Here is a 22,621-nt window from a genome sequence, read left to right as displayed (position 1 = left end):
ACTACTCTGTCACCACTCTCTGTCTTACACTTCTATTCTCGATGACATGCTTAACATACTCCTACAACGCACACATATATCAGACAGCCTCACATACACATACAGGTGCTCATAAACACATATATACATGTACAAATCTACAGGATATATATGCACACATCAGCTTCATACACATACAATTTGTCCAGTAACCTCACACAGACACACACACCAACTGAAAACAGGATACACACACACACTTACTCACACCAACAAACATAAACACACACACTATATACAAACACAATGGTGTCATTCATATGCAGGAAACAAAAACATGCACGCACACTAATGCACATAATATATTCCACACAATAGCTTCATATACACACACACACACTAGCATGTCTGACAGCCTCATGTACACACACGTCAGATTGCTTCACACTCACATATATATGCCCATGTACACATACACACAAGTATACACACACATTGTTTCATACACACACAAACTTGTTCACATATACAGACACACATTTTCATACACACACATATGCACACATTAGGATCACACACACACACACATACATGAATACCTACAAACACAAGTTTGTTTCTTACATGCACACAGGTCAATGCAGACACATACACACACACACACACACACACACACACATGTATGCCAGGTCAGTCTTGTTTCCTTTGCTACTCATACTTAAAGTTAGTTTCTCCCTCTTTCAGTCATTTCAGCATGCCTTTGTTAAATTCAAACATGTATTTTTTTACCCTCCATCTTTCTTCCCCTCTCTTCATTTATCCTTTCTGTAGAGTGTAGGCTTGAATGTTAAACATTTCTTCAATTTTTCCTGAGCATTACTCAGCTGTTCTTTTACCTCATCTATGTGCTTTTTATCAGATTATTCATATATATATATATATATATATATATTCTCATAACTCATATGAGCCAGGAGGGCTACCTGAACTCCAGGACAGAAGCCGTGGGAAGATGTCCACATTTTCAGAAAGTTTTACTTCAAATTTGGAAAACCTAGCTCAAGCGAATGAAGACAACTTGCCCGGCCATAATTTTTTAAGAGGAATATTTCTTGAACTATCACTGGTGTTCTTGTGTTTCAAAAACCATACTTTGCAGAGAACAAGTTGTCATTTAGAGAAACTGAAGAGATGTCTAGTTCATGCCAAATATGAAATCAATGGGTTTTTTCTAAACTATTACATTACACATACAAATATATATATACTCTTTTATTCTTTTACTTGTTTCAGTCATTTGACAGTGGCCATGCTGGAGCACCACCTTTAGTCAAGCAAATTCACCCCAGAACTTATTTTTTGTAAGCCTAGTACTTCTTCTTATTAGTCTCTTATGCCAAACCGCTAAGTTATGGGGATGTCAACACAGCAACATCGGTTGTCAAGCAATGTTGGGGGGACAAACACAGACACACAAACATATATACACACACACACACACACACACAACACACACACACACACACACACACATATATATATATATATATAATATATATATATATATATATATAATATATATATATATACATACATATATATAACGGGCTTCTTTCAGTTTCTGTCTAACAAATCCACTTACAAGGCTTTGGTTGACCCAAGGCTATAGTAGAAGACACTTGCCCAAGGTGCCACACAGTGGGACTGAACCTGGAACAATGTGGTTGATAAGCAAGCTACTTACCATACAGCCACTCCTGTGCCTTAGGGAATAAAAGAGTATATATATATATACTCTTTTGCTTGTTTCAGTCATTTGACTGTAGCCATGCTGGAGCACTACCTTTAGTCGAGCAAATTGACCCCAGGACTTATTCTTTGTAAGCCTAGTACTTATTCTATCAGTGTCTTTTGCCAAACCACTAAGTTATAGGGATGTAAATGCAACATCAAGTGATGTTGGAGGGAGTTACTTACCACACAAGCCACTCCTGTGCCTACATACACATTTTAAAAGAATAATACAGAAGATGGTGTGTAACAAGAAGCATTTATTAGCACAAGAATTATTTCAGCTTCATATTGCACTGCTCCCTTGTGGTCGTGGAATGGTGCAATAACACCAGATGCTATGCACAGTGCAAAAGAGCCTCCTCAGGTGACATAAGATGCTTCATACGATTTTGCTTCAAGCTATATAGTGTATTTCTTTACTACCCACAAGGGGTTAAATATAGAGGGGACAAACAAGGACAGACAACGGGATTAAGTCGATTACATTGACCCCAGTTAGAAACTGGTACTTTATTTATCGACCCTGAAAGGATGAAAGGCAAAGTGGACCTTGGCGGAATTTGAACTCAGAATGTAACGACAGACGAAATACAGCTACGCATTTCACCCAGCGTGCTAACGTTTCTGCCAGCTTGCCGCCTATATAGTGAGAGATTCTAGCAGTTCAAGTCCATTTGTTAAAGTGAGGAATATTTGGTTAGGAAGAAAATAAAAGAACAGAAACACAAAGCATCTAACATGGATCAGGTGGGGGTTAGGGTTAATATTTGTGGTCAAGAAGTTATTCTTAAAAGATAAAAAAGAAAAAATATGAAGAATTTTGTGTATATGGATGGGTATTAGATAGAACAGCTCAACATATGTAAACCTTTGATGTCTGGTGGCTAAGGCAGTTAAGCATAGCACCACGGTCAGATTCAGGTCTTTAGACCTTTTGACTGCCAATGTTTAAACACATGCACAGACACACAAACACACACACAAACACACACACACACATTCATATGTATATGCATGTGTGCATGCCTGCATACATTCATATACACACAAATGCATCCACATACATACATACCCACAGACATCAGTCATCCTGTCAATGGGCACAGACATCCATTCACTCACATACACACAGACATACGCTCGACCATATACAGACTGGCGTCACTCTGCTGGAGTATATGTTGACATCCTACTACATTTATACATGCACTGGTCACCACACACAGACACACACATGCACACACAAATGGGTACATTCTTGTGCTTGCACATGCACATGCACACACGTACATATACTTATACACTCACATGTACATAGACTTCCACACGTGTACACACAGACACATACAGACATACTAACCTACATGCACTTGTGCATAGACATGCACACACAGACACATACATATACACATCCACACACACATTTACACTCATGCACCTCATACAGAGACATAGAAACCTATATATATGTACATACATAAATCCATTTGCTTGTATGTATATAGAAATATATACATACAAGTGCAAATATATATATACATATTAAATCACTAAAGCTAAAGTCTGGTCACAGAGTGACTAATGGCTTCACATTCATAAGAGCTGCAACCTTGTGGACAGCTCAGCAAACTCTATACAAAGACAAATTCAATTCTTTACCTTGCAGAGGTGGAGATCAATGCTTCAAATGGCTATCAGAGAACAAAAAATCGTTAGTGACAACAGATTGTTTCCCCTACACTATCAATTAATTGGAAATGGGGATCTATTTCATAAACTTTGTTATGAGCCTAATTAGGGAATGGAAAATCCCAATTTTGTAGTGCTTGAAATGGACACATTATGTCAATATTTCTTGGCAAGTGTAGTGTAGTGTACACGGTTTGAACTTAAGTCTATTGTTTGTCTACGAATCCTGCCAAACGCGAGTTTTCTTTTCAGGTACTTGAAGCTACTGTACCCCGTCCCAAGGTGCCTAGGGCCTATACCTCCCACACCCTCAGGGTTGGCGCCCTTAACGTTGGCACACTGAAAGGTAGGTCTGGCGAGATTGTTGAGTTACTTGAATGGAGATGTGTAGATATATGCTGCATTCAAGAAGTGAGGTGGAGAGGATGTTCTGCTAGGTTCCTCACAGGCAAAGAACACAGGTATGAGATTTTCTGGGCGGGATCGGAGGCGTGGGTATACTTATTGCTGACAAATGGGTAGATAAAGTAATTGAGGTAGTCAGAGTATGCGACAGAATATTTAAGATTAGATTAATGCTTCATCATGTATTAGCAGCCATTATATCAGCCTATGCTCCTCAGCCAGGTCTGCCCGATGGGCAGAAAGACCGATTCTATGACACCCTACTGCAGACTACCTCATCGACGAACGACAGGGACCTTCTCTTTGTGGCTGGTGACTTCAATGGGCATATTGGATGACATGCTGGAGGCTTCAATGGTGTACATGGAGGCTACGGTTATGGTTCCCGCAACGAGGAGGGAACCAGGCTGCTGGAGTTCTGTGATGTGAATAATCTTATGGCTTCCAACACTAACTTCAGGAAACCTACCAGCCACCTAGGCACCTACTGATTGGGCCGACATACTAGCCAAATTGACTACATCCTTGCCAGAAAAAGGGAAAGATGGCTGCTTATAAATGCCAAAACCTTCCCTGGCGACGAATGTACCCCACAACATTGACTGGTAGTTAGTGACTTTAGGATCAGGACTAAGAGGACGACCAGAAGACGACCAACATGGAGAAGAAGGGTCTGGAAGCTTAAAGATCCTGCGAATGGACAGAGATTTAGAGATACATTACTTGGAGCCTTTGACGAAATAGAAGGGGATAGAGTATCACATGGGGTAGAAGACAACTGGAGGTTTCTAAGGGACAACCTGCTAAGAGCCACTGACCAGATCTGTGGATGGTGCAAAGTCCCCTCAAGACCCAAAATAACGTGGTGGTGGAACAATATTGTTGACAGGGCTATTAGACAAAAGAAACAGGCTTGGAAGGACTGGAAGAACGGTGGTAGCAGAGAAGTGTATCAGACTGCCAGAAGGGAAGCTACGAGGCAGGTTTATTTAGCCAGAGGGGAAGCAGATAAGAAAAAATTTGCCAATGTTCTGTGCTGTGAGGATGAAAGACTTGAGGTATTTTGTGTTGCAAGACAGTGTGTGAGAGAGAATCGTGATGTGGTAGGAGAGAAATGTGTTCGCATGGATAATGGTTTACTTGCGCTAAATGAGGATGCAAAGAGAGAGGTTTGGAGATGCCACTATGAAAGGTTGCTGAACAAAGAAAGTGAATGGGATAAAGAGAGTCTGTCAAATGTTGACCCAACAGAGGGACCAGCTATCCGAGTTGACAGTTCCTTGGTAGTTAAGGCAATTAGAAGCATGAAGAGAGGGAAAGTCCCAGGCCCATCAGGAATTACTGCAGAGATGGTCAAAATATCTGGTAGTGTCGGCTATAGCCTAGTCACCCGTATAGTTAACCAGGTGATACACGAAGGAGTCATTCCCAATGACTGGTGTAGCAGCATAATAGTCAACTGCTACAAAAGTAAAGGTGACGCCCTAGATACAAATAACTACAGGAGTATCAAGCTGTTGGATCAGGTAATGAAGGTTACGGAGAGGGTCATAGCCCTACTAATTAGATAGAGAGAGTTAGTTTAGATGAGATGCAGTTTGGGTTCGTGCCAGGGAAAAGTACAACTGATGCTATATTCCTGGTAAGACAGCTGCAGGAGAAATACCTAGCCAAAGATAAGCCCCTATACGTGGCTTTTGTTGACATGGAGAAAGCCTCTGACAGGGTGCCCCGATCCCTTATCTGGCGGTCAATGAGGAAACTAGGTATAGATGAATGGTTAGTGAGAGCTGTGCGAGCCATGTACAGGGACGCTGCTAGTAAGGTGAGGGTTGGCAACGAGTACAGTGAAGAATTCCGAGTAGAGGTAGGGGTCCACCAAGGTTCAGTCCTCAGCCCCCTCCTATTTATCATAGTCCTCCAGGCAATAATGGAGGAATTCAAGACAGGATGCCCCTGGTAGCTCCTCTATGCTGATGACCTTGCTCTAATTGCTGAGTCACTATCAGAACTGGAGGAGAAGTTTCAGGTGTGGAAGCAAGGATTAGAATCGAAGGGCCTTAGAGTCAACCTAGCTAAAATCAAAGTCCTAATAAGTAGGAAGGTAGACAAATCACAAATCCCTTCAGGTAGATGGCCCTGCTCGATCTGTAGCAAAGGCGTTGGTAGAAACTCTATAAGATGCACCAAGTGTAAGCTATGGACACTTAAGAGGTGCAGCAATGTCAAAGAAAGGCTAACTAGGAAAATAGTTTTTGTATGTGGCAGATGCTCAGGAGCAATAAACACTGAAAATGCGCAGAGACCAACTTCCACCACATTCCAGGGAGAAAAATTAGAAATAGTTGATAGCATCCGTTACCTAGGTGACCAAGTCAGTAGCGGGGGTGGGTGTGCTGAAAGTGTAACTGCTAGAGTAAGAATAGCCTGGGCAAAGTTCAGAGAGCTCTTACCTCTGCTGGTGACAAAAAGCCTCTCGCTCAGAGTAAAAGGCAGACTGTATGACGCATGTGTATGAACAGCCATGCTACATGGTAGTGAAACATGGGCCGTGACTGCTGAGGATATGCGTAAGCTCGCAAGAAATGAAGCCAGTATGCTCCGATGGATGTGTAATGTCAGTGTTCATACTCGACAGAGTGTAAGTACCTTGAGAGAAAAGTTGGACCTAAGAAGCATCAGTTGTGGTGTGCAAGAGAGACATTTGCACTGGTATGGTCATGTGACAAGAATGGATGAAGATAGTTCTGTGAAAAAGTGCCACACTCTAGTGGTTGAGGGAACCTGTGGAAGAGGTAGACCCAGGAAAACCTGGGATGAGGTCGTGAAGCACGACCTTCGAACTTTAGGTCTCACCAAGGAAATGACTAGAGACCAAGACCTATGGAAGTTTGCTGTGTGTGAGAAGACCCGGCAGGACAAGTGAGACCATAAACCGTTGCCTCTACCTGGGATGTAGCCAGTCCACTTATGCATACCTTTCCTTCTTGGGACACAAATCTCTACTTGTGAAGACCTGTTGAGGCAAGTCAGAATCAGAATCAGAATCAAAATTGAAATCGATCAACATCAATGGAAATTGTAGCTGTGATACCAGTGCTGGTGGCACATAAGTGAACCATCCGAATGTGGCCGTTGCCAGCGCCGCCCCAACGGGCCTCCGTGCCAGTGACATGTAAAAAGCACTATCCGATTGTGGCCGTTGCCAGCCTCGCCTGGCCCCCGTGCTGGTGGCACATAAAAAGCACCCACTACACTCACAGAGAGGTTGGCATTAGGAAGGGCATCCAGCTGTAGAAACATTGCCAGATCAGACTGGGCCTGGTGCAGCCTTCTGGCTTCCCAGACCCCAGTTGAGCTGTCCAACCCATGCTAGCATGGAAAGCGGACGCTAAATGATGATGATGATGATGATGATATATATACATCTGTATGTAAAATGTATGAGATTCATTATTATTTACTAGTCAAAAGGTGCCCTGTATTTTAATCTTCATGCTGCTTATTTTTATTGGAATACATTTTGGTATTTGTAGTTTGCTGCATGTTTACTCAAGGAACTGGTTAAAAATGTAGAATCCATCTCATGTTAGCAATTATTTACAATGAATCAAAAACTAAAAAAATAATATGTAAAATATCTAAATGGATTGAATGATATGTTATACACAAATGATGAAATGCCATTAAATAAAACCTTGAAGCATCTGTATGTATGTATGTATATGTATATATATATATATAGGTGTGTGCATGTGCGCATGTGTTTGTATGTGTGTGCGTGTGTGTGTTTGTGTGTGTGCATGTGTGCGCGTGTGTGCGTGTGTGCGCGTCTGTACGTATGTGTGTGCGTTCTTATTTATATGTATGTATTCTAGCTTTTTTGCTAGGTAAATATATAGAATTATAGTAATATGAAAGTTTTAGTCAATGCACAATGTGATGAGGGATAATAGGCATATTTTGATTGATGAACCTAAAAGCTAATATTCGGTAACCTATCCAGTAAGCTATGGCATCCCACTCTGACTCAAATAGAGGAAGTGACAGAGCAGCACTTCTGCACCTGGTGGCCTCTTACTGCAACCATGTCAAAACAATAGACATAACAAACATACGTCTGCATTTATAGATTCATACTCACAGACATGCACACACTATACTCTGGTAGGTGTTAGGGAGGGCATTCAGACATGGAAACCATGCCAACAAGAATCATTGCAGTTAGTCTGCCAACCTATTATATCTTGTCAAACTGTTCTACCCATGCCAGCATGAGAAACAGATGTAAAATGATGACAATCACACACACACACACTCTCTCTCTCACACACACACACACACACACACATACGCACACACACACACGCACAATACTATAAATCAATGTTTTGCATTGCAAATGTCTGTGGCAAAATAAAGAAATGATTATCATTATTATTAAGACAGAATTAGTTGAGAGCTGGATAAGAGGCTTTGTTGTATTTGACTATTATTTGGTCAACTTCATTTATGTTCTGAGTTCAAATTCCATTGGGGCTCCACTTTGACTTTCATTGTTTCCTTACCCCCAGCACTATAAAAATATAAATAACCAGTCAAGTAGTATGAAGTTAGTTGAGTTAAATGGTGGTCATCATCATCATCATCATCATCGTTTAATGTCCGCTTTAAACGATGATGATGATGATGATGATGACCACCATTTAACTCAGCTAACTTCATACTACTTGACTGGTTATTTATATTTTTATAGTGCTGGGGGTAAGGAAAGAATGAAAGTCAAAGTGGAGCCCCGTTTGTTTCAATTTATCAAATTATCATTTTTTTATTGCTGCATATATACATCAGCTATAAATGAACACAAGCAATTGTTATAATATTTTAACACTACCATATTTTTAAAATAAATACAGTGGGCATGAAATTTTTATTTTCACTATATTCTTCTAATTTCTCATTTGTATCATAAATTTTATTTTTTTAACTTTTTGTTTTGTTTCCTGGAATACTGAAAATGCAAAAAAAAAAATGCTTTATGATTACTGCTTGGACACAGGGGAAATTACTCTACAGGACTATGCACTTACAAATTATTTTCAACACAACGAACAAACTGCAGTGAACAGTGTATAATGAGTTATGAGAAAAATGAATAAAACATACTTTTTTCCTCTGTTTCTTTTTGTTTCTTTAGTATCAAATTGGTTTCATTAGATAAATTGCTTTCAGTCTGCAAAAGTCAAAACATTACAACTTGATATTATTTCTCAAATAGTGTAGCAAGAACTCTAGTGTAACAACTAATCTCACAGGGATCAACAAGTCCGTGACTTGGTTTCAATTCCCTTGATAGAAAATATATTTCATTCATGCTATTAATGACCTTGAAAATGTTTTAGGTGTCACACATTATCATTTGTTTTTTTCTTTTTCCGAAACCCCACGCCATATAAATCTGAAGTCTTCTCTTCATGTAAGAAATGCTCAGGTGGTATCATAACTAGTACTACTTTATTAGAGCTAAAAGTCTTGTTTCAACATCATTTTTATTATTGTTGTTGTGATTGTTATTAAATATCTTAGAAGTTTAGTAAAAATTCAAATAACTTGGAAATACAGTAAACTTTAAGAGCACTCTTGATGAAATCAATGTTACAATATGTAAGGCTACAATTGCTTTTGGAAAACTTTCCCATCATTAGCGGGATAAAAACAGTGTCAGTTTGAAAATTAAAATAAGTGCATAGAAATCTTGTATTTTGAACACACTTTTGTACAAGGCAGAAACATGGATTCCCTACTAGACATATAAAGAAACTTGAAACCTTTCACACGTGTTCTCTGCACTATATCTGCAACATAAAATGGCAAGGTATCAAATGCCAAAATTTTAGGAAAATGTGATATCTCCAGTATCAAAAGCATGCTGTTTAGAATTCAGTGAAGATGTATATTGTTATTGTTGTTGTTATTTTTATTGTTATTACTTTTTGATGAAACTCTCAGCTTATTTTGCTAGGTAGAAGTGTCAGCTGCACACAGCCAGCAAGCTAAAGTGACTGGTTCACTGATTATTCTTCAAGAACCCTGCAGAGTCTCATGCAGTTCCAAACAGTGTAGATTTTTGTAGGTGTTCTACTTTCACAATTGCACCAATCTTTTTGAGCCATGTTGCAAGTTGAGTACTGATACTTCTAAGCATGCCAATCACTACTGGTATAACATCTACTCTCTTCATTGCCCACAACTTGCACATTTCCCACTTCAATTCATCGTAGTTGCTTACTTTTTCTTCTTATTTCTCTTTGTTTCTACTGTCACCTGGACATGCTATGTTGATTATCATGCAAGTTTTTCTCTTTTGTTCACCACAACGTCAGGTTTCCACTGTTTCACCAGATGGTCACACTGTATCATTGATTGCATTGCACAAAGTTATGCAGACTTCATTCTCAGTAACTCCTGGGGTTTAGCCATACTACGTCTTTGCTCTTTGTAAGCCTTGATTTTCACTGAGCTCCCAATGTTGTCTTTTGTATTCATGTTATGCCAATTTCAGACATTCACTAACAATGTGCCCTACTGCTTCACTCCTCTCACCACACATTCTGCATTTATTATTGTTAGTAGTTCACATAGTCCTTAACACTTGTTGTCATGCTGTGCATATAAATGCTTCTGTCTGTGTCTTCAGATCACTCCTCCCCATCCTTCTGGTTTTCTGTATCTGTCTTGGTGTTCGTATCTCTTTCAAACTGACCATACATTTTTTTACTTCCTACGCTATTTCGTTTTTTTTTTCTTTTGAGTTCTTCTCCTCTTAAAGTTATTTTTTCCTTTACACTATTATCAATTTTGATGATGCTGGACTTCTGCACATGCTTCTGCAATGGTTCCATGATATTTTTTTACACACCATCACAACCTGTTTTCCTCTGCTTCTACACAATGCTAGCAACTGATCAAATCTCTTCCACTTTTTTCTTCTGGACAAGTACAACCTACCAGTGTCACTCTTGGGATAGAATGCTCTGTACACTGTTAGTATTTTCCTTGTCTTCATATCCATGCTCACGAGTTCTTTCTTTTGTCACTTTGTGATACCAGCTTCATACCAAAGTGATGCACAACGCCAATCTTAGTCTTCAGAAATACTCTTTCCTAAGCTGTTCTTTCATTTCCTTCTCCATTATTTCTTTGAACTCTAGTATGCCAAGGGATTTATAGCCTTCCTTTGCAATTTGCTTCTTCACTTCTCTATTTGGTAATTATTTCACTGCTAGGTTCTGTACCTTGCCTCTTTTCAGGATCATTGTACCACACTTCTTGAGTCTGAATTCTATCTTAAATTATTATTATTATTGCTTTTGCACAGATTCTAACACTGGAGATGTACTATGGTGTCAGCTGTTCATTACCAGTGAACTAAGGTAAGACCTCTAATTTTTCAAGCACCTTCCAGAGTATTCGAGTGGTGCTGTTTTCTGCAAATGCTCCACCCTTGTTGCAGTCCCTATTTGTTCCATGTACTTCTAAAAATTTTTCCTCACTGTTCCCAGGACTCCAACAATTATTAGCACTACTACCACCTTTTTCATCGGCTATAACTGCTTAACCTCCCAAGCTAACCTGTCATCTCTCTTGACTTTTCTTTCATCCTTATCGCATAACTTGTCAGCTGGGCATGCTATATCTATAATACAGTATAGTTTGCTTTCTTTCTGAATCAAGACTATGTCTGGCTTCCTATTCTCTATCGCATGGTCGCACTGAATCATAAAATCCCATAGGATCTTTGCATTATCATTTTTGATGATGCCTTCAGGTTTATGGTAGTACCAATTTTTTACTCTGTCAAGTCCATACTTCTTGCAAAGTGTCCAATGGACAAGTCTTGCTATATTGTCATGGCATCTCTTATATTCTTTCTGGGCTAGAAGCATACATTGACTGGTAATATGCCATACAGTTTCATCGTTTTGTCCACAGATTCTGCACTTATCACTTTCTGATGTGTTATTTATCTTGTATTTTATGTAATTTGTTCGACCACCACCACCACCACCACCACCACCACCACCACCGCCGTAACTGCCGCCACAACCACCACCACCACCATTTAAGATGCTGCACTGTATCTAATATTGTGATGTTGCTGATTGAAGATATTGTGTGTACCAGGGGTTTGTATTGTCTGTCAAGTCACAATAAGGACCTCAGACTACTTTATGCAATATGTGTGCAGTTCCAACTAATGCTGATTTTTGCAATACACCTAGATTGTAAGGTATTTCTAAAGTTTCCAGATGTTTTTTCAGGTTGGGTGTTATTGAACCCAATGCTCCGATGACAATAGGGACAACCCTTATGTTTGACTCTCGTAGCTGCCATATCTTAGCAATCTCAGTTCTCAGGTCTCCATATGTATCAATCTTTTCTCTTTCTTTCATGATAATATGTTGATCTCCTGGTACTGCCACGTTGATTATTAGGCACTCTTGTTTGTCCATTCTAAAGGTTACTATATCCGGCCTTCAGTGTTGTAATCCCTTGTCTGTCTGGAAGTCAAAGTCTCAGAGGACTTTTGCTTTCCTATTTTCGTCCATTACCTTTTCCGGTGTATGTTGGTACCAAGCACCCATTACCTCATATCTATACTTCCAGCATACTAGCCAGTGATGGTTTGGGGCTACCTTGTCATGTCTATGTTTGTACTCTTTCTGTGCAAGACTTTCACAAACACTAACAATGTGAGTCATAGTTTCGGCCCTCATCCCACACATTCTGCAGAGATTCGTTGCACCTATGTGGTATATATCCATTTACACTGAGTAAATATATCCATTTACACCATGCATTGTCATTGTCTCTCAGGTAGTGGGACCAAGTTGGTTAATCTCTGCCTGTGTCCATTTCAAGATGGGTGCACTATAGCAGACTACAGCAACAGCCCATATGTTGATGGCAGTCACAAGGTTCCTTGAGTTGAGTTTTGATTTCAAGAGACGTTTGCGGTGCTTGAAATATGCAGTGATGGCCTTGTCTTTCATTTCTCTGTGCAAGATATTGTCCAGTTCCAAGATCCCAAGGTACTTGTAACTATCATCACCTGGGTCTTCTATTCTCTCTCTGTTTGACAATTCTATGCCCCTACAATCTGCTCTTTTTTCCTGTTTCAAAGTGAGCACCACACACTTTGAAATACTGAATTCCATCCCTATATCCTTGCTGCACATCTGCACAGTCTCAACTAGCCTCTCCATTTCAGGCTCTGATTTTAGTCCCTGCAACCAATTCATATTCCTTTAAAGTGGTGATAACTGTTTCAACTTCAGTGGCATTCAACATCATGATGGTGATGTCATCATTGCTCTCCTAGTTCTAAAGGGATGCCCCTTAAATGTCCCAGCTTCTACAGCTGTGTCTTGAGAGTTTGTAGAGTGAAACACAATGAAGATGACAAAAAGAAGAGTGCCTGGGACACTGAATGCATCAGAACATTTGAATTCCATATTTCATTGTGACATAGGGTGTCACAGGGCCATTGTGGCACTTCCTTGTTGCTTAATCCTTTGAAGGTTTGTCTTTGTGCAAAAGATCTGAGTAAAATTAGTATAGCAAAAGCTAAGTCCTCTTGAAGCCTTTATTTATCAGAAAATATGAAAAGCAGTCTGGCAAGCTAATGAAATACTTAACTGATTCTTCAATGAATCTTCTGCCTACAGCAGTGAGTTGTATAATTCATGGCACTAGCACTTGTTGGCAGCTAGATAACCCACGATAATTGTTAATTAAAGTGTTGCTGTTATTTTTGATGCTGTTTAGTTCCAAATCAATAGTGACTGAGATGGCCCATGATCACAGGTATTCTAGAAAGTTATCAAGAAATACTTTATCTAATGTACACTTTTCTTATTTAAGACAATACGCATGATTTGAAGGAGATTTGGCAGTCATTTTCAGTAGATCAAGAAACCACATAAATAGAAGTTTGTTCATTGATATGCAACAGTTGTGTTGATTATACTTAGAACACATTGTCATATCAATTATGAGATATGAACCATTAACCTTTCTGTTGATAGTTCAGCACACTATCAACTTAGTCCATATGTTGCAGCTTTAAATCTTGCTCACCAGTTTTGTGATAAAAGTTTTTCTTACAATAATAATAATAATAATAATAATAATGATAATAATAATAATAATAATAGTAATAATAATAATAGCCCTGATGCAGTACTAAGCAGTGACTCTCAAACCCTGATGCAGTACCAAGCAGTGGCTCTCATGGCTGCTGATCTTAACTGAGTAAAGAAGAAAGAAAAAGATTACCAGCATTAAAAGACACAAACAAAAGGAATCTGCAAGAAATGACTAAGAAAGTAGATTCTGTTACCAGGAGGACAGATACTAAAAATATAGAAGGCACTAACTTATTGATCTATTCAGGAGTGGTAGTAGTCACCAGAAGATTAAATATCTCACAGGGAAAGATTAAAAATGCGAAAATGTGGAAAAGGAAAATACAAAATCAAGTGAAGAGTTTAAGAGTAGAATGGAGCCTGGAAACTGAACAAGTTAGGAAACACAAGTTGCAAATCTTGCATTGAGAAAAGATACTTAGTCAAAGAGAAAAGATTTGGGACAGTAATAGAAGAGTTGAAACAGCATATCATAGCAGTTTCAGGGAAGCACTTCACATATCAGAAAAAATAGATCATTATCAACTGAATAGATTAGTAGAGACAGACCTGAGGGGATTTTATAACCAAATAAATAGTGGAGAATGAAATATTGAAGATGAGAAACCTAATGCAGAGGAAGCTAGAAAGTTCTGGAGCAATATTGGAGATGCAGTATGGTTAAAGAAAGTGAGGGAAGAAGTAGTGAGTGAGAAACAGTGTTATGAAAAATGCTGAATTGGAAAGGCCCAGGACCAGAATTAATTCAAGAGTACTGGCTAAAGAGATTCAGTAGCTTATATTGGAGGCTGAGGGAACAACTTCAGGATTGCCTTAATGGAGAAATAATACCAGATTGGATGACTAGAGAGAGGACAATACACATTATTAAAGATAAGAGCAAGAGTAATGCAGCTAGCAACTACAAACCAATCGCTTGCTTACCATTAATGTGGAAGCTGTTAAAGGCATGCTTTCAGAAAGCATTTACGAGTACTTTAACAACCAGAATTTACTACCAGAAGAGCAGAAAGGTTGCAGAAATGCTAGAGGAACAGATAATCTATTATATATAGAACAATAATAATAACATTAATAAAAAGAAATACAATCCCTTAAAATCTGAAATAGGAAGAATTTGGAGCATGAAAATGCTAAAGGTTGTGCCTATAATAATTGGTGTATTGGGGACAGTAAGTAAAGGTATAGACAAATGACTGAAAGAGACTGGAATAGAATAACCAGTAGAGTTCCTACAGAAAGTTTGTCACTTAGCAACAGCAAGGATTATCAGGAGGGTTCTAAGCATTTGAAAGACTGCTGAAAACTTGTGTATACCTAAGGTAAAAGATAGTAACCTGCAACCCATATAAATCCTGCCAAGAATAAGGCTGAACCTCAGCCAAACCAAAATAATAAAGATAGTGGTAATAGTAATAATCCTTTCTAGTAGAGGCACTGGAATTTTGAGGGAAGGAGGTTACAAAACAGTTCTAAATGAGGTAGAAAGAAAAATATAATAATAGCTTGGATATGTTATAGGAAAGCCTATGACATGATCCCACACTCATGGATAAGTGAATGCTTGAGTATATTCAGTATAGCAGACAATGTAAGAGAATTAATTAGGTTTATTATGAAGAAATGGAAAGTAGATCTCTACTCAGGTGACGCACTCTTAGGAAAAGTTGATATCAAAAAAGGAATTTTTCAGGGGGACTCGTTGCTCTCTTTAAAATTTGTCTTATGTTTGATCCCCCTCAGTTTAGTATTAAGGAAGGCAAAGGCAGGGTATCAGTTCAAAAATGGTAATAGAAAAATTAACCATTTGCTCTACATGGATGATCTGAAGCTTTTTAGTAAGAATGAAAAAGAGATAGATTCTGTAATACAGACTGTAAGACTCTTCAGCAGAGATACAGGCATAGAATTTGGGATAGATAAATGTGCAATATTAGTCATGAGAAGGGGACAGGTAGTCAACAGCGAAGGCATAAAATTACCAGATAGCCAAAAATTAAAATCATAGAAAGGAGGAGAGAGTTATAAGTATCTAGGAGTATTAGAATCTAACTACAGAAATGAAAAGAAAAATTGAGGAGTACATCAGAAAAGTGAGGAAGCTAATGAAGTCAAAGCTAAATGGTACAAATCTAGTGAAGGCTGTAAATACTTGGGCAATATCATTACTTAGATACTCAACAGCTTTTGAATGTTGGACAAAAACTAAATTAGCAAAGCTAATATTCAATATGACTGGACGACTCCACCTAAAGGCAGAAGTAGCAAGATTATACTTACCTAGAAAGGAAGGTGGAAGAGGGTTAATATCAGTAGAAGACTGCATAGAGTTAGACAGAGTAGATATAGAATTCTATGAAGAAAGTTTATTAAAAGCTGCTAGAGTCACAGCAAGACATAGGGGAAGCAAAACACCAAATGAACTTATAAATCAGAAAAAAGAACAGAAATTATCTGACTGGTAGGAGAAGGTGTTGCATGGTAGATTTCCAAAGATAGTTGCAACAAATAATAGTACTGTGACATGGTTACGGTTGCAGAAAGGAAAGCTGAAAAGGGAGACAGAAAGTTTGTTAGTGGCTGCACAAGATCAAGCATCAAGGACTAATTGGATAAAAGCTAAGATAGACAAAAACCAAGTGAATTCCCATTGTAGATTATGCAAATCAAAAGAGGAAAGTATTACTCATATAGTAGGTAAATATAGCATGCTGGCACAAGAAGAATACAAGAAAAGACATGACAATCTAAGGAGAGCAATTCACTGGAAGTCATGTAGAAAGCTAGGATTTGAACATACTGATAATAAGAATGAACATGAACCTAGTAAAGAACTAGAAAGTAAGAAATACAAGATGATGTGAGACTTTAACATTCAGACTGACAAAGTAATAGAAGCTAGGAGGCCTGATTTAGTAGTAGTAGATAAGAAGAATAAAAGTGCCAGATAAAAATATTAATATGAGAAGTATAGAAAAAAATAGCAAAATATCAGGACCTACATATTACAGAGACTATGGAAAGTGTGGGTAAAATGTATCCCAGTGCATTGGGAACTATCCCTAAAAATTTGAACAGACGGAAAGAGGAATTAGGCATAAAACCCAGTTTAGTACAGCTGCAGAAAACAGTGTTATTAGGGACAGCTAGGATACTAAGAAGGGTTCCTGGCATTTAAGGTTACTTGCTGTAGCCCAATAGGAGGGTTCTTGGCATCTAAGACTACTTGTAGCATGATGTTAGGATTCTTTTCTTTTCCAACAGTCTAATCTGTTGAGTACTTTTGATTAGTAATAATAATTTGATTAATAATAATAATCATCCTTTCTGCACAAGCCTGGAATTTGAGTGGGGTGAATAGTCAATCACATCGACCCCAGTACTTGAATGGTATTTAATTTATTGACCCTGAAAGGATGAATGGTAAAGTCAATGTTGGCAGAATTTGAACTCAGATCGTAGTGGCAGGCAAAATACCATTAAGCATTTCATCTGGCATACTAACAATTCTGCCTGCTCGCCAATAATAATAATAATAATAATAATAATAATAATAATAATAATAATAATTATAATAATAATAATAATAATAATAATGATGATGATGATGATGATGATGATGATAATAATAACAATAATAATATATAATAATAATAATAGTGATATGTGCAGCTTAGGAACAAGTGTTAAGGACCAATTATATAAAGTGTAGAATTGACAACATTGCCAATAGCGACAAATGCAGAATGTGTGGTAAGAGGGGTGAAACAGCATGGTACATCATTAGTGAATGCCCGAAATTGGCACTATGCAAATACAAATGATGCCATGACAATGTGGCAAGAATGATCTATTGGTAGCTCTGTGGAAATCACGGCCTACAAAGAGTAAAGATGTGGTATGAGAAAACCCCAGAAGGAGTCATCAAAAATGAGAACTGCAAAATCCTGTGGAATGCAATGATTCGGTGTGATCATCTGACCAGAAATAGGAAACTGGACATTGTTGTGGTGAATAAAAAAGAAAGAACATATATAATTATTGACATAGCATGTCCTGGTGACAACAGGATCAATGTAAAAGAACAAGAAAAAATAAACAAATATGACGAATCAAAGTGGGAAATACAAAGTTTGTGGTCAATGAAGAGAGTAGTAATTGGTGCACTTGGAAGTATCAGCACTCAACTACCAACATGGCTGAAAAAGATTGGTGCAATTGAGAAGGTAGAACACCTACAAAAATCAGCATTGCTTGGAACTGCAAGAATTCTTTGCGGGGTTCTTGAAGTATGACCAGTAAACAAGTGTCACCTTAGTCTGTTGACTGTGGACAGCTGACACTTTCCATCATACCCAGCAAAATAAGCTGCGAGTTTTCATATAATAATAGTGATGACAATAATAATAATAATAATAGTGATAATAATAATGACAATAATAATAATAATAATAATAAATGCCCTGATGCAGTACCAGGCAGTGGTTCTCATGGCTTCTGATCTTAACTGATTGGAAGTGTTATCATGTACATTGTTTTTCTTGGTATAAAAGATGGGCTACAGCAAATATTCTGCTCAATACCACAGATTTGCTTGTCAGTTGTTTATGGGTATACTGGGCTTCGTATATTTTACCCCAGTGTCACTTTGATGGCATGCACTGCTCTCTCACTCAATAATAATAATAATAATAGTGATAACAATAATAATAATAATAATAATAATAATAATAATAATAATAATAATAATAATAATAATAATAAAAGATGGGCTACAATACCACAGATTTGCTTGTCAGTTGTTTGACTTTAACCAGTTGAGCATGTCTGACAATATGTGCATCTCTGATCACGAGCAGAAGTAGTGGGGGAGTATCATAGCCATGTGTTGTGAGGGACTCTTTGAGATTTGAATAATTCACCTCTGGAAACATCGGTGTTTCGTTCAACATCCTTAAACAACCCTTATTCAGGGACCTTTTGAGCGGGATGGGTTACTCAACCAGAAGAAAATTCTAACTGGGCCCCCACCTACAAGGTCATGTGCTCTTTATCTTGTTATGAGATAACCATGTCGCGCACATATGGTTGTGATGCATGTGCCTAGTGTACCCTTATCAGACGGGTAGTCATGATGGGTATACGGGGTTTCGTATATTTTACCCCAGTGTTACTTTGATGGCATGCACTTCTCTCTCACTCAACAACAACAATAATAATAATAATAATAATAATAATAATAATAACAACAACAACAATAACAACAATAGTGTGCAGTGCCAGGCAGAAGCTCTCGTGGCTTCTGATCGTAACTGATTGGAAGTGTTATCATGTACATTGCTTTGTCTTGGTATAAAAGATGGGCTACAGTAAATATTCTGTTCAATACCACAGATTTGCTTGTCAGTTATTTGACCATAACCAGTTGAGTATGTCCCTTAGTGGCTGACGATATGTGCATCTCTGATCACAAGCAGAAGTAGTGAGGAAGTATTATAGCCATTTGTTGGGGAAAATTCTTTGGTGTTTGGATAATTCACCTCTTGAAACATGGGTTCAATATTCTTAAACAACCCTTATTCATGGACCTTTTGAATGGAATGTGTGACTCGACCTGAACAAAATTCTAACTGGTCATGCACTGTTAATCTTGATATGAGATCTCCATGTCACGCACATATGGTTGTGATGCATGTGACTGGTGTACCCTTATCAGACGGGTGGTCATGATGGGTATACTGGGCTTTATGTATTTTATCCCAGTGTCACTTTGATGGCATGCACTTCTCTCTCACTCAATAATGATAATAATAATAATGCACTCAAGAGGACTGATTGGATACGAACACAGCATTAGCACAGAAGTAAACAACATAGCATGGTCTGTAAAAAAATGCCATCGGGCTTGTGTAGGATGGAAGATTGTAAAGATAAAGCACATTACAAGGACTTGAGAATGAATGAAACTGAAAATAGGTGGATAAAGTAAAGAATGCATGGACAATTTCATAAGGATGTTGACAATAAGACAGATAGAGAAAAAAGATGTCTATGGATGACTAAAAGTGATTTAATCTGTGCTGCCCAAGAACAAGCACAAAGAACAAATTACATCAAATACAGAATAGACAACACATCAGAAAGTGATAAGTGCAGAAATGGCATATTACCAGTCAATGTGTGCCACTAGCCCAGAAAGAATATAAGAGATGTCATGACAATATAGCAAGGATTGTCCATTGGACACTTGCAACAAGTATGGACTTGACGGAGCAAAAAAGTGGTACAAGCATAAACTTGAAGGCATCATCGAAAATGATAATGCAAAGATCCTATGGGATTTTATGATTCAGTGTGACCATGAGATAGAGAATAGGAAACCAGACATAGTCCTAATTGAAAAGAAAGTAAACAATGCTGGATCATAGGTATAGCATGCCCAGCTTGACAACAAGGTATGTGATAAGGAAGAAAGAAAAGTCAATAGATATAACAAGTTAGCTTGGGAGTTTAAGCAGTTGTGGTTGCTGAAAAAGGTGGTAGTAGTACCAATAATTGTCGGAACCCTGAGAATAGTGAGTAAAAATCTTGGGAAGTACATGGAACAAATAGGGACTGCAACAAGGGTGGAGCATTTGCAGAAAACAGCACTGCTTGGAACTGCTCAAATACTCTAGATGGTGCTCAAAATAAGGAGTGTTACTTTAGTTCACTGGTAGTGAACAGCTGACACCGTAGTACATCTCCAAGATTAGAAGCTGTGCAAAAGCAATAATAATAATAATAATAATAATAATAATAATAATAATGATAATAATAATGATGATGATAATAATAGTGATGATGATAATAATAATAATAATAATGATAATAATAATGATGATGATAATAATAATGATGATGATAATAATAATAATAATAATAATAATAATAATAATAATAATAATAATAATAATAATAATAATATCGCTGTTAGGTGCACAAAGAATGAGCTTGAGGAAATGGATGGGAAAACCAGAAAAACGATGACAATTTACAAGTAACAATGCCCCTAAAGCAATATTGACAGGCTGTATGTGCCTTGGAACAAGGGAGAAAGAGGCCTCATAGGATCTGCGTTGTCAATGTATTGTCAAACAACAAAGTGAATCTTTACTTGTCACTGTTAGAATTAACAATACAATACCTATAAAAAATGTGATGCAGCCACAAACATTTAAGAAACAAGATGAAGTAAGAGTAAACAATTGGTAAATGAAATCACTGCATGGGAAATATCTCAGAGAAATTGAGGGAAAAGACAAGATCAACATTTGGAGATGGCTAAGAAAAACTGATCTGAAAGGATGCACTGAGGCATTGATGTGCAGTGCCCAGAAACAAGCTCTGAGAACTAATTACACCAAGTTCCAAATAGATAAGAGTAGCAAATCACCCCTTTGTAGGATGTGTGCCAGCAGAAATGAAACAATCTTACATATTGTGAATGAGTGTAGGAAGCTAGTCTAAAAGACTACAAAAGGAGGCACAATAATGTGGTTAAGTTCATCCATGTGAAAAGTATGGCCTGAACAGCACAGAAATGGTACGAACATGAACCAGAAGGACTCACCAAGAACAAGGAATGTAATATACTGTGGGATTTTACAATCCAATGTGACTCCCTAATCGAGGCTCAGAAGCCAGATATTGTTGTGGTAGATAAAGGTAAAAAGGAAACTAAGATTATAGATATTGCAATACTTGGGGATGCAGACATAGATGACAAAGAACTAGATTGCAAAGTACAGTCTACTAAAAGACAAGATTGCAAGAATGTGGACTATGAGGAGAGTGTCTGTCATTCCAGTAGTTGTAGGGGCACTTGGAGCACTAACAACCAAGTTCAAGAAATATGTCAGAGTAGTTGGAATTGACATGAGAGCAGAGCAAGCCCCAAAAAGCTGTTCTGGTTGGGACAGCTATGATTTCGAGATTGATACTTGTTTGTTGACTGTCTCCCATGATAATTAACAAACAAGTATCAAAGCTTATAATGTATGGAAAGAGACCCTGTGAGAGACCTCTGACAGCAGACTGCTGTTCATTCTCACAGAATCTACCAGAGCAAACAAGAAGTAAAACAATAACAATAACAATCATTATGTCCATCAAATAATAATAATAATTATAATATTCAAGGCTACTTTTCATATTTTTTGATACTTAAAATCTTCAAGAGGTCAGAGCTTTTGCTATACTAATTTTATCAGATCTTTTATACAAAGACAAATAATAATATTCTGCTGAGTACTACAGATTTGCTTGTCAGTTGTTTGATCATAACTATTTGAGCATGTCCCTTGATGAGCAGAAGTAATGAGAAGCGAAATACTGCTAACCATTTCATCCGGCTCACAAATGATTCTGCCAGCTCACTGCCTTAATAATAATGATGATGATGATAATACTAATAATAATTGGGACACTTGGAATGATATCTAAAAAAGCAACCAAATATATAGACCAAATTCTTGACACACCCAAAATAAGAGAATCACAAAAGA

The 22,621-nt window shown here is 37.8% G+C and overlaps 1 protein-coding gene across 2 annotated transcripts in view; it reads right to left on the bottom strand.

Annotated features, from left to right (window-relative positions):
- Positions 1 to 22,621, bottom strand: part of LOC118767118 (shootin-1-like) — a 288,093-nt gene that overhangs the window by 59,909 nt on the left and 205,563 nt on the right. For both annotated transcript variants that reach the window (XM_036511177.1, XM_036511179.1), the window contains one exon: positions 9,034 to 9,100. In XM_036511177.1, coding sequence (XP_036367070.1) covers positions 9,034 to 9,100 — 67 coding nt within the window. The remainder of the gene's footprint in view (positions 1 to 9,033; positions 9,101 to 22,621) is intronic.

This window comes from Octopus sinensis, linkage group LG19 (genome assembly GCF_006345805.1).
Source record: "Octopus sinensis linkage group LG19, ASM634580v1, whole genome shotgun sequence".
Lineage (NCBI taxonomy): Eukaryota > Metazoa > Mollusca > Cephalopoda > Octopoda > Octopodidae > Octopus > Octopus sinensis.
The sequence above is the reverse complement of the archived record's forward strand: the minus strand, read 5'-3'. Positions and strand labels throughout refer to the sequence as shown.